General features: G+C 44.5%; 1 protein-coding gene and 1 non-coding gene across 2 annotated transcripts in view; one reads left to right on the forward strand and one right to left on the reverse strand.

Moving 5' to 3' along the window:
* Positions 1 to 2,200: 2,200 nt before the first annotated feature.
* On the reverse strand, positions 2,201 to 2,272 carry Trnad-guc. The gene has a single exon. It is a non-coding gene; the product is annotated as a tRNA-Asp (tRNA).
* A 227-nt stretch (positions 2,273 to 2,499) lies between these two features.
* Positions 2,500 to 11,527, forward strand: part of LOC106814248 (peptidyl-prolyl cis-trans isomerase NIMA-interacting 1-like) — a 13,758-nt gene continuing 4,730 nt past the window's right edge. The window contains 5 exon segments of the mRNA XM_014818545.1: positions 2,500 to 2,602; positions 4,072 to 4,253; positions 5,479 to 5,594; positions 7,202 to 7,268; positions 7,271 to 7,434. Coding sequence (XP_014674031.1) covers positions 4,086 to 4,253; positions 5,479 to 5,594; positions 7,202 to 7,268; positions 7,271 to 7,426 — 507 coding nt within the window. The 5' untranslated portion in view covers positions 2,500 to 2,602; positions 4,072 to 4,085 and the 3' untranslated portion in view covers positions 7,427 to 7,434.

Raw genomic sequence — 11,527 nt, forward strand, 5'->3', positions numbered from 1 at the left:
GGCTGGCGGCGGCTAGGGTGGCCCCTAGGTACACTCCGGGGCGTCGGAGGATGGGTGGTCGACCGACGGAATTGTCTCCGTCAGCGAGATAAGTAAGCGATCACGCGATCTCATTTGAGTGCATAGGATGATGGAGAAGTTGAGGTTAGGAGCTCTTTGAGTCTGACCGCTTGAGGACGGCGGGGACCCACGGCAATCGCTGGTGGCACTCAGTAGTAAGATACGTAGAACAGAAGCGATTACCTGCTGTGCGAGCAGAATTTGTTATAGATGCTTGGTTTCAGACGGAATGCGTTGCAGTCTCCTCTGTCAGGGAGCGTTTCACTATACTATGCGAACAGTAATTTTGTATATTTCTTTAATTGAAGAATCCGTGTGGTAGTAGACACACTATTTAATGATATTTTACAGTTTTGTTAGCAAGTGAATATGTCACCTGTTTGGAAACGTATTAGGAAGTCAAACTGTACCAGGCAAGTGGAGTCTTGATTTATAAAGTAGTGGATGCAAAGTGTCATAATTATCCAATGAGGACTATCTATGTTTCTTTCTAATGATGAAGCACGATGTGAGAATAGGGCCAGAACAGATATGTGCAATAAGTGATTGGTATATCTCATTTAAATGTATCTGGGTGTATGGCCGACGCGGTTTGCGGCGGCTATTGCGTGTGCACTCAGTGTTGTGGTAACATTGCAGTTACTCTCAGGATTAATCGTATAGAACCGAGGTTGGGTATAAAGTAATTACTACTATTCCTCCTACCCGTCAACGGGCGGAATGCTTTTCCTTCTGGGTTGGGAGGTAGGTGGGCGGCGGGAGGCGCATGCGAATTCATAGTGGATGGTAATATTCGATGCGCGCTGTGTGCTGTGTTGGAGGGGGGCGGCCGTGCGTGTGTTCGATGCAGTGCGCGATGGATGTACTGGGTTGTGTGCATGTGTGTGTGTGTGTGTGTGTGCGCGCTTGCGTACATGGTGTTTAATTCAGTGTGAGTAATACTTAGTTAGGCTCGATCGTCACAGATCAGATTTCAGGGATGAATAAGATCCACCGGTGATAATGTAAAAGACATTTCGCCACGCTGCTGGAGACTGCACAAGAAATGTCATTATATATGTCATCTTATATCTATTACTATTATGTATGCGTATATATACATTATAATCTTCGCCGCATAAGTATTCGTTATGTCACAGCATCGTGATATATTGGTTGTAAATACGGGTCTCCTGATTCATCCGCGTGGAGTCAAGTATGTGTGAGAGCGAAACTGGCAGCTGTCCATAGACTGGAGGCGTCCGACGGGTGCGAGTGAGTTGATTAATCATCGACCACACAGATGGCGCATGCTTCATCGTGATGGTGCACAACGAAATGTCTCTCGGTCAGTGGGATACCTATACACGGGCTTCAGTAGGCGTCCTGCTGTCCAACCGTGCGTGCCTGCCGGACGTAACCCCTGGTTACGGATCCGGTATGATCCACTCCGAGGTATTACCTTAGTTAGTACGGCCTGGTGTCACAGATCAAGATTCAGGCGGATTGCATATAAGATGCAACCGGTGATCATTAAATTAAAGAGATCATTTCGCACACGCTGCGGAGGAGACTGCACAAACGAAATGGTCATTTATATAGCTGCGTCATCGTTAGGTATGCTAGTGTACTAAATTATGGTATGGCGTGTATTATATTATATGACATTTATAAGGATTACGTCTCGCCACATAAGTATTAGCAGGAGGTAATATTATTATACCTGCTAATTAGGTATTAGCAGGAGGTAATAACAGCTAGCCTGGTTAGTTATGTCACACCATCGTGATATATATGACGTTGCACAAAGAACGGGTAATTTCGCTAACACTGAAGTCTGTATATGAGAATTTCTAACGTGGGCATGTGTAGAGGATAAACCGTCTGCATGTAATCAGGTTAATTGATTGGTTTAGGGCCATTTATACGTCGGAAAGTGTAAAGCGTTCGTTCTTTCAACCAGATATCTGAGACGGAGAGAGAGAGAGGGGGGAGAGCAAGGAACGAGAGGAGGAGGGAGAGAGACGGAACTCTCTATAATTATATAAATAGTATAATAATAACCAGTATCAAGCCAGTACAAAATACTGAGCATGTGTTTAGCGAGTATGATATAAATTTATGGCAAATACAAAAATTAAGAAACGTGGGGGGAAAATTTCTCCCCAACGGGGAATTGAACCCCGGTCTCCCGCGTGACAGGCGGGGATACTAACCACTATACTATTGAGGATTAGATAAAGTCTGACGAAGAATCATGCCCCTTAGAGTATTTCATGGAATGTTCTTATGAATGACACTAATATGAATGATACTTTTTTCTTTATTACAATAAATTAAATAAGCTTTTTATCTATCATTATTTTTTTCGATTTCTTGAATTACGGAACAATAGTAAGTAATAACTAATGAGTATATCCTCAGCGAGACCCATAAATTGTAGATGATACTTCTGAAAACACTGCCGCGTTTTACGCATGTGTCCGTAGAAATGGTGAGGTAGAGCATATTATTTTTGTGATTACCTTTACCTTTTTCTGTGGGGTCTGTTCGGTTCTTGCCGGTGAGTAATGTGTAAGCGTAGACGAAAGTATGTATATATATATATATATAAATGTATATGCTTCTTTTGAATTCCCGCAGTGTTGATCTTTCATTATGATCAATGTCAGGCTTGGCTCTACACACTGTACAGTGCCGTGCACTGACACTACAGAGTACAGTCTACACACGGTACACAGCTACAGTAGGCACCGCCGGTGTAGCCCCTTCCCTACACTACACAGTATCAGAATCTGAGAATAATATTAGAATGCTTACACAGTGTGGCAGGCAACGTTGTAGTTCGTGGCACAATGAAAAATTACCCTGGGCTGCATCATAAACTTAATTTATATTCTTTAGCCAGCCAGCTAGAAATCCACATTTAAATCCCTATATTCTATAACTAACATGACCAAATTGACACTGATAGGGTTTATGTGTCCCTGAGTACTGCCGGACCATACCCTGGGTGGGTATGGTCCGGTATACCGGAACGTACCCTGGTAACTGTTTCAGTTTGGTATATTCCGGACCGTACCCCGCCTACTCCACAGGAAGTGTAACAGTTGTCCCCCTCCTGCAGGGTACGGTTGGGAGTAGGCGGGGTACGGTCTGGCAGTACCCAGGGAGACATAGGCCCTATCAGCCAAAATGACCCCAACGCAAAACTATAGCACGACCGAAACACACATTCATATTTGAATTGAAACGATTGTAAACACGTACCCTGCATTTTTTTCAGGGAGGGGTGGGCAGTCTTCCACTGCCATTGCATGGGTTAGTGTTGAGCTATTGAATAGTAGCTGTGAGGAGAAGGTAAATAAACTGCTTATAGCTTAGTGATCACATTATCATTATGATTGAAACGCAACAAAATATACAATCGTTACTACATGTAATACATTTGGCAAGTAATTGAACACAATAATTAATTTCAATTGCTGCCTGCCAAGACACTATTCACCATTACCTGGAAAATAGGAGCACCAACATGGATATGTGTGTTTTGGTTGTGCGATCGTTTGCATTCTGGCATTCTGGCATTCCATACTGGCTCTCCCTCTCTCTGTCTCTCTGTCTCCCCCCCCCAGCATTCTATAGTAAATTGTAAGACTGAAACTTGCTCCTGTCTGCAGTGTTGAGCTATTCGACATTGTATTCCATCTTGAACTGTAAAGAGTAATCATGACGAGGTTACTGTAATATAGATTATACAATCTCTGATTATCACAATGTTTTGATAAGGTTATCAGCTTTAATATCAGGTTATGAAGTTACTATTGATATATTGCCTAATGTTTATCTTCTTTCGTCATTTGCGCCAATTAGTTTACATTACGTAATGTGTTATGTTATTATTAATCAGACGTATTTGCATGAGCAGCATTAATTAGTTGAATTTAATTGACTCGTTACGTTTGCCGTGGCTTTTACCATACATAACATTCTGTTTCTGAAATCTGAATGAGCCATCGTTGCCATCTGTAGCATAACTGAAGACCATGTCCCACTCGCCAGAATCTAGTGACAGCCCACAGTTGCCTGAAGGCTGGGACAAGCGAGTGAGCAGGAAGACTGGCCAGGCCTACTACATCAACACATACACAAAGGAGAGCCAGTGGGAGCTGCCGACAGAACCAGCGGAAATGGCTTCCAGGGGGACCGATCAAGTGAGTTCTAGCACATTCTATTACAGGTTGCATCATTTCTGAGTAATCGTTTACCTAGCGATGGTAAGGCCAGAAATTACTGACTAGTAATTGCTTGGCCTCTTTTCTGACTGCTACAGACGAACAAGGAGCTTACTGTGATCATAGGTATCCTACAATATTATATTAGATAATGTATTACAGAGGGCCCCGCTTTATCGGGACTGGTCGGGAATCATGAAGTTGGTGCGGCTAAGTGGTAGTCCCGATTGAGTGTGGAACATGTTTATAGTTTTCACGTGCATGCCTATTTGTACCGTGTGGAACCAACTCTACACAACGTGACATGCCGAAAATGTGGTATGTATGTATTGCCGTGGTATGTGAAATGCAGAGAATTGTCAGTTTGCTTTTCAAGTTTAGGATTGTTTTGCAACGTTTGTGCTCAAAGAAAGAAGTGTATTCAGCAGAAAAGGCCCCCATTTAATCCAGGACCTGTCTCCTTACTCAACTTGCATAAGGATTATTTTTCAATGGTCACCATGTCGTTTAAAGTTGCAAAACCTTGCAGCTAAATGCATATATATATACCTACTGTGAGCTTGCATATGTTGCAAAAATTCACTAGTATCACTACAACTCATTTTTATTGCTACTTTCATAACATTTCTTCTCAAAATCTAAACGAAATACTTCTCTTACGAAAGTAGCACCACAGTGATGTTTACACATCCGGGACACAGCGGATCGATCTACTTGATCATGATTCATTAACAGTTCCTTTCTATGATAAAACAAGTTATTTATTATTCGATGTTTATTCAGTACAAAATTGTGAAATTTGTTTAAATCATATCGTTATAATATATATATTACTTATGCAATCGGGAAACAAATATAGTGTTTTTGTTCCAGGAACTATTTGCGCTAGCGTAGGGCTACTGTTAGCTGTGTAACATTACCGCGTCGGACGCGATTTTGAAAATCCCAATGTTTGTAGCACTTCTCTGGCTTAATAATAGAGAACATTTCGTGATGTTTGCACACTGCAAGTATGCTCACAGTAGGTCTATATAGGCTTTTTGTTGTGAGGTTTATCTATTTTAAGCAGCATGTCAGTTTATCCGAGACAAGATCAGTTAGAGATTACTGTATTATAAAAATATCTGCAGCTGGTGATTTCTCTTTAGTTGAAGTTGAGTTGCTAACAGGAACTATCCCCACCTAATTACATATTCTATTCTAGGTGCAGTGCAGCCACCTATTGGTGAAGCATCGTGATTCACGCAGGCCTTCTTCTTGGAGAGAGGAGAATATCACCCGGACCAAAGAAGAAGCCCTAGAGATTCTAATGGGATTTAGGTATACAAGAGGGTGGCGCAGCAGTGAAGGGACATGCCTGACACACATGCACACTATAAATTAAACTGGAATGTGTTGCAATCTTTTATATTGTGGATTAATTACATAATTTACTATAAACTAAAATAGAGCCCGCTGTGGAGAATGCATATTATGTGTTTGTTAGCTCAGCTGACGAAGTCGGATGTAGCTTGTAGAATCGCATGAATGTGCGTCCGTCCGTCCATGCGTCAACAGTTACGGCACAAATCTTAACCGCGCGACGTGCGATCTTGATATTTGGGACGTCGGGGGGGATCGCGAAAGGGACTCGGGATGTCGAATTTGGGGGGTGAAAAGTCAAGATGTGTCAATGCAATGGAGGGGGAACATTTCCCCCTTAATTTAAGGTATATAATTAGAGGAATAGGAGGAAATGCGGAATTGCGGCACAAATCTCAACGGCTCGACCTACGCTTTTAATATTCGATGTATAGTGTGTGATGGGGAGGAAACCCATCACCAGCGCGAAATTGTAGGTCACAGGTCAAAGGGCAGTGCAGTGGGGAAAGGTCAGATATCAGACATTTTCTGAGGACATCCATGGTCTAGACGGACCGAGTGCAAAACATTTTTTGTTTCAGCACTGACCTAGTCTCATTTTTATCACTTTATTGAAAGGACCGTGAAATCTACTTTCCGCTGACGATGGCGAAGAGGAAAGTGTCTGATAACCTTTTGACCATCAAGAGGAGGGTTAACACATGGATTTGTTGACTGTTAACAAAGGATTGGACTGCTTTTGGCTATAGAGCCCCCTCCCTCCACCCTCCCCTGCACCCCACCCTCTCCCCACACTACGCTCATCAGCTCGACCGCATATCCATGATAACGTTAATATAGCGAAGTCATTAAAGTTACACCGCTATATCTTTATTACTGTACTAGCCAGTATAGCAAAGCCTATCAACGCGGTGGCGGGAGGGCGCGACCATTGATTCGGTTGCCAGTGAGTTATCAGAAGAATACCGCGGCTACAGTACACGTCAGTTGAGCGCTGTCGCTCTACGGCACTTGTTGGTTGTATTTTCTCCGTGATAAGCATACTGGAAAGAATGGCACGATCAAACTGTCGCACACAGCTAAGCTTCATACGTCCGTGTGACCCAATCCTCTCACCCTCCGTTGTGCCCTGCTGGCCATGACCATGTGTTCCACTGGCAATGCTCCACAAATCATACCCTCCCCTTAATTGCGCATCGAATCGACGCCGCATTTATTCCCACGCAATGCTACAAAATCCTTCCAGCCTTTCTGCGTTGCTGGAGGATACCATAAGTTGTAGCAACGCCATGATCATGCTGCTGAAATGCTAACGATGCGTCGTCTTTTGAAGGCAGAAGGTCATTACCTTCGCTATCATTTAAACAACGTACATTTATTCGACCAATGCTACCAAATTCCTCCGGCTTTTCTGCGTTGCCATGACGATGCCCCGTCAGTTGCAGCAACGCCATTATAATACTGCTAAAATCACGTAATATTAAAAATTAATTAAATAATAATTAATTAATTAAATTAAAATTAAAATTAATTAGTAATTCCTAAAGTACTGTTGTCTCTCGCAGGCAGAAGATCGCCGCGGGCGACGAGGAGTTTGCCGCACTCGCGTCCAAGTTCAGCGACTGCAGCTCACGGCGAAGCGCGGCGGTGACGCCTCGGCGGTCGTTTCGGCTGCAGGGGCGCGCATGCAGAAGCCGTTCGAGGAAGCCTCGTTTGCGCTCAAGGTCGGCGAGCTGAGCGACATCGTGTCGACCGACTCCGGCGTGCACATCATCCTGAGGACGGCATGAGCGCGAGAAAAAAATAAAAAATGCCCGTATGAGCGTGCGACGTCGCTGCTTGTTTCGTTGAGCGCGACGCCTGTTGAGCATGCGATGTCCTCTTGTTCGTTTTGAGGCGCGACGCGTTTGAGGTCGGCAGAGCGTTGTATAAGAGCATGCGACATCCTCATTGTACATGGAACGTCGCGAGGCGAGCACATGAGGCGCGGTGCTTGTGTTGAGTGGTCTCTTCTCTTAGTTGGCTACCTTGGCATCATATTACCTCAGGAATTTCCATAATTTACGCATGCTGATAGTGGGGGTTACCGAAATTTCCCGATGATATAGCGCTATTGCTGTGGTAATGAACCTGGAAATTTACTTATCGCTTTTTTGCGAGGGAATCTCAGGTGTAACGAGTACGTACATATACATATTTAGGTGTTTATGTTGTGTAGCTCAACATAAGTTTATATATTAAATGTATGTGTGTGGGAACGGGCGTGTGTATATGCGTGAATGTGTATGTGCGTGTGTGTGTATGTGTATGTGTATGAGTGTGTGTATATGTGCCTGTGTGAGTGTGTGAGTGTGTGTATATGTGTGCATGTATGTGAGTGTGTGTATATGTGTATGTGTATGAGTGCTGCTGCTCATATTGCCTGTGTGATGTGGCTGTGATATGTGTGCGTGTCGTGCAGCTGTGTTGTATGCTGTGGCCATGTATGTGAGTGGTGTGTATATGCTTGAGTGCTGCTTGTATGTGTGTCGCGTGCGTGAAGTGTGTGAGTGTGGTGCTATATCTGTGCGTGTGCGATGTGTGTGAGTGTGTGTGGCGTGTTGTGAGTGTGTGGTGGTTCGTGTGAGTGTGTGGACTGTGTGCTGCCGTGTGCTGAGTGTGTGTGCCGTGTGTGAGTGTGTGGATGTGTGTGCGTGTGTGAGTGTGTGTGTATGTGTGCGTCGTGTGCATGTATGAGTGTATGTTGGTTGTACCTGCGTGTATGAGTGTGTTGTGTACGTGGCCGTGTGTGAGTGTACTACTGCGTGCGTGCCGTCGTGTGCAGTGTATAAATGCGTGCGTGTATTTTGCGTGTGTGTGTGTGTTGTGTGTGTGTGTGTCCGTGTGTGTGTGTGCGTGTGTGCGTGCGTGCTGGTGCGTGCGTGCCGTGCGCTGCGTGCGTGCGTGCGTTGCGTGCGTGTGGCCTGTGTGCTGTGTGGTATGGTGTGTGTCGTGTGTCGTGTGCGTGTGCGTCGCGGGCGTTGTGCTGTAATGGGGTGTCATAGTGTTTATTCGAATGTGTTACGGCTTCCAGCTGTAGTGAGAATCTGGCATACGATAACTAACGAAGTTCTCCCTTATAGAAAACTTTTGTTTATCATTTAGCTATATTTCGTCAACTGGTATATTCGATAGAAGTTCCAACGGTGGCGGTCAAGAAACTGATGAAGCGTGCACCTGTAATTACTGGCATTAATTTTACACTTAAATTCGGCCAAGCATCAGCTGTGAGTAAAGTTTATTGATTGAAGTTTCTCGATCTTGGTCCATGTTCCGAATGTACTCGTTAATATTTTGGTCTCTTTGCTAAACATTTTAGGCCTCCGTTACCTTTTTGGGAAAAAGAAATCGCGAACATAGCATTTGTGTGTGATGGCTTTGGCAACACGCTATTGCACAGAAACGTATGTGTGAACAACATAACTTGCGAGTAGTGGCGGTAATTTAAATGTTCACAGAGTTGAATGTCACAAAGATTTCAACAATGTTTAGAAAATCTGCAGCTTTGCACAGTCAAATAATAAACGATGGTCAGTAGATCCTTTATGCTCGTCGTGTTCTTGAGAATTATTGTTGGCGTGTGTTCTTGAATTATTTATGTTTCCTTTACCCAAATTTAAATGGTCCGTGACCCCTTTCAATATGTAACGCTATTGTTGCCATCATTTTCTATAACGGCTTTATAGTAATCCGGAAACTGAACTAACCGTCGTAACCGTACCCGTAAATACTGCATACGATAATAATAGAACATATAATACGCAGCGCGTCTCCTTCACGCTCATGGCATATGTGCTGTTTGGCCGCAAGCCGCTGCTGGCTCTGCGTGCATACCTGGCCTACATCGCGTACCACTCATATGTTATAGAGACAATAACACAGGAAATTTCGACAACTAGCGACTTTGATACGCTCTTATGATTTAACACTTCATATAGACGTGGTAAAGTCTTCGCACAATAACAAGGATCTATTATGTACAAGTTAGATAAATTCATACCGCAATGGAAAAAGCTAATCGGACTTTACAAAGCCCCGTGTGATGCGCTTCATATAGCCGGTCAGTCTTACAATCACTCTTTCCTGCGTTTGCGCATAGAAATCATATAGCGATAACTGTCTAATCTAAGTCTATGCTATAGTTATGTTCTATGGTTGGGACACCACTATAGTACGATGTGAATAGTACTGGTTATCAGTGTAGCAAACGGATCCTAGTGTGACGTAATCTATGGTCGGCTCAGTTCCGAGTCTAATCTGTATTAAGTAGCCGTTCCATAGTCTCGTAACGGGAATCATGTATATGATGTAATACCAAATTACTATAATGCCATACATATAATACGTCCTGTAATCTTAAGGCAATTCACTCTTTCGATTTAACAACTAATCCGTCAGACGATTGGGTGCGGTTCATACTATGGCCTTGATAACCGCTGGTTTGGCACAGTTAGCTGGCCCTTAACTATCCCTTGATTGCGCGTTCTGGCACATTCTGTCCTCACTTAAAATTTTAGGCCTTACGACTAAAAATTAAAGATAACTTCGGTAATCGCCGGGAATTTAGGGCCAACGTATCAGCATGAATATAGATCATCCTCCGGATAGTGTCGTATTGCCGTATCAAGACGACCATGACAGCACCAAACAACATACGTCGTGCATTATTAGCTATCCCCAACCCTTAACCCGGCCAAAGTTCTCCACTCTCAATTCTATCGCTCTCTCAATTTACAATTGCGCACTTGGAATCGCAGTCGCGTTGTCGTAGTGACGACCGCCCTGAATCGTCACGTAATGTGCTGCTCGTTTGCCTGGGTTATCACTTCAGCTTCCCTATCCCCCTTCATTATGTTGGTTACTCAGCTGTAACTAGACTGTCTCCTGGTCTTATGATGATAATCTTCATTAGCTGCGGAGTAGCTCGTTTGAGATATGCCGCCGTTGTAAGTATGCTTGGTTGGAATCCTCACCGCTCGGGAACTGGCGGATCTGGATCGGCTGTCGCCTATGGCAACTCCGCTAACGACGCCAGGTCCGGCATCCTAGTGCAGAGGTGAGAACGATTACAGATCGTTAATAAAATTATAATAGATTGTGACTATTAGATAATATAATTATGAAGAACGTCGACTAGATCATGTTTGAGAGACCTGTAGCCATAAGAAATGACCAATTTATTTAAATGCCAAGAATACAGCGCCTGATGGAGTGGATGGATGGATCGGAGGGGACGCACGCACGTAGCGACGCACAGACATGACAGACGGACGGACGGACGAAGCGGACGATGAAGCGGACGGACGGACGACGGACGGACGGACGGACGGACGGAGGACGACGGACGGAGCGGACGACGACGGGACGGACGGACGGACGGACGGACGGACGACGGACGGACGGACGGACGGACGGACGACGAGCGGACGGAACGGACGAAGGATGGACCGGTATCGGACGACGACGCCAACGCACGCGCGCAACACAAACGCACGCCACACGCACATAGATAGGTAGAGCGAGAGAGAGAGAGAGAGAGAGAGAAAGAGAGATGAGAGAGAGAGAGAGAGAGAGAGAGATAGAGAGAGAGAGAGAAGAGAAGAGAGATAGAGAGAGAGAGAGAGAGAGAGCAGAGCAGAGAGAGAGAGAGAGACGATGAGAGCAGCAGAGAGAACCAGAGGACACAATAGGGGCTACGACCGGAGAGAGAGAGAGATAGAGAGCGAGAAGAGAGTAGAACAGGAAGAGCTATGAGAGAGAGAGAGAGAGAGAGTAGACGAGACGAAGAAGAGAAGTAGAGAAAGTAGATAGAGGGAACAGAGAGACATAGAGAGAGAAAGAGCGGATTTGCA

Source organism: Priapulus caudatus, unplaced genomic scaffold, assembly GCF_000485595.1.
Source record: "Priapulus caudatus unplaced genomic scaffold, Priapulus_caudatus-5.0.1 Scaffold891, whole genome shotgun sequence".
Classification (NCBI taxonomy): domain Eukaryota; kingdom Metazoa; phylum Priapulida; class Priapulimorpha; order Priapulimorphida; family Priapulidae; genus Priapulus; species Priapulus caudatus.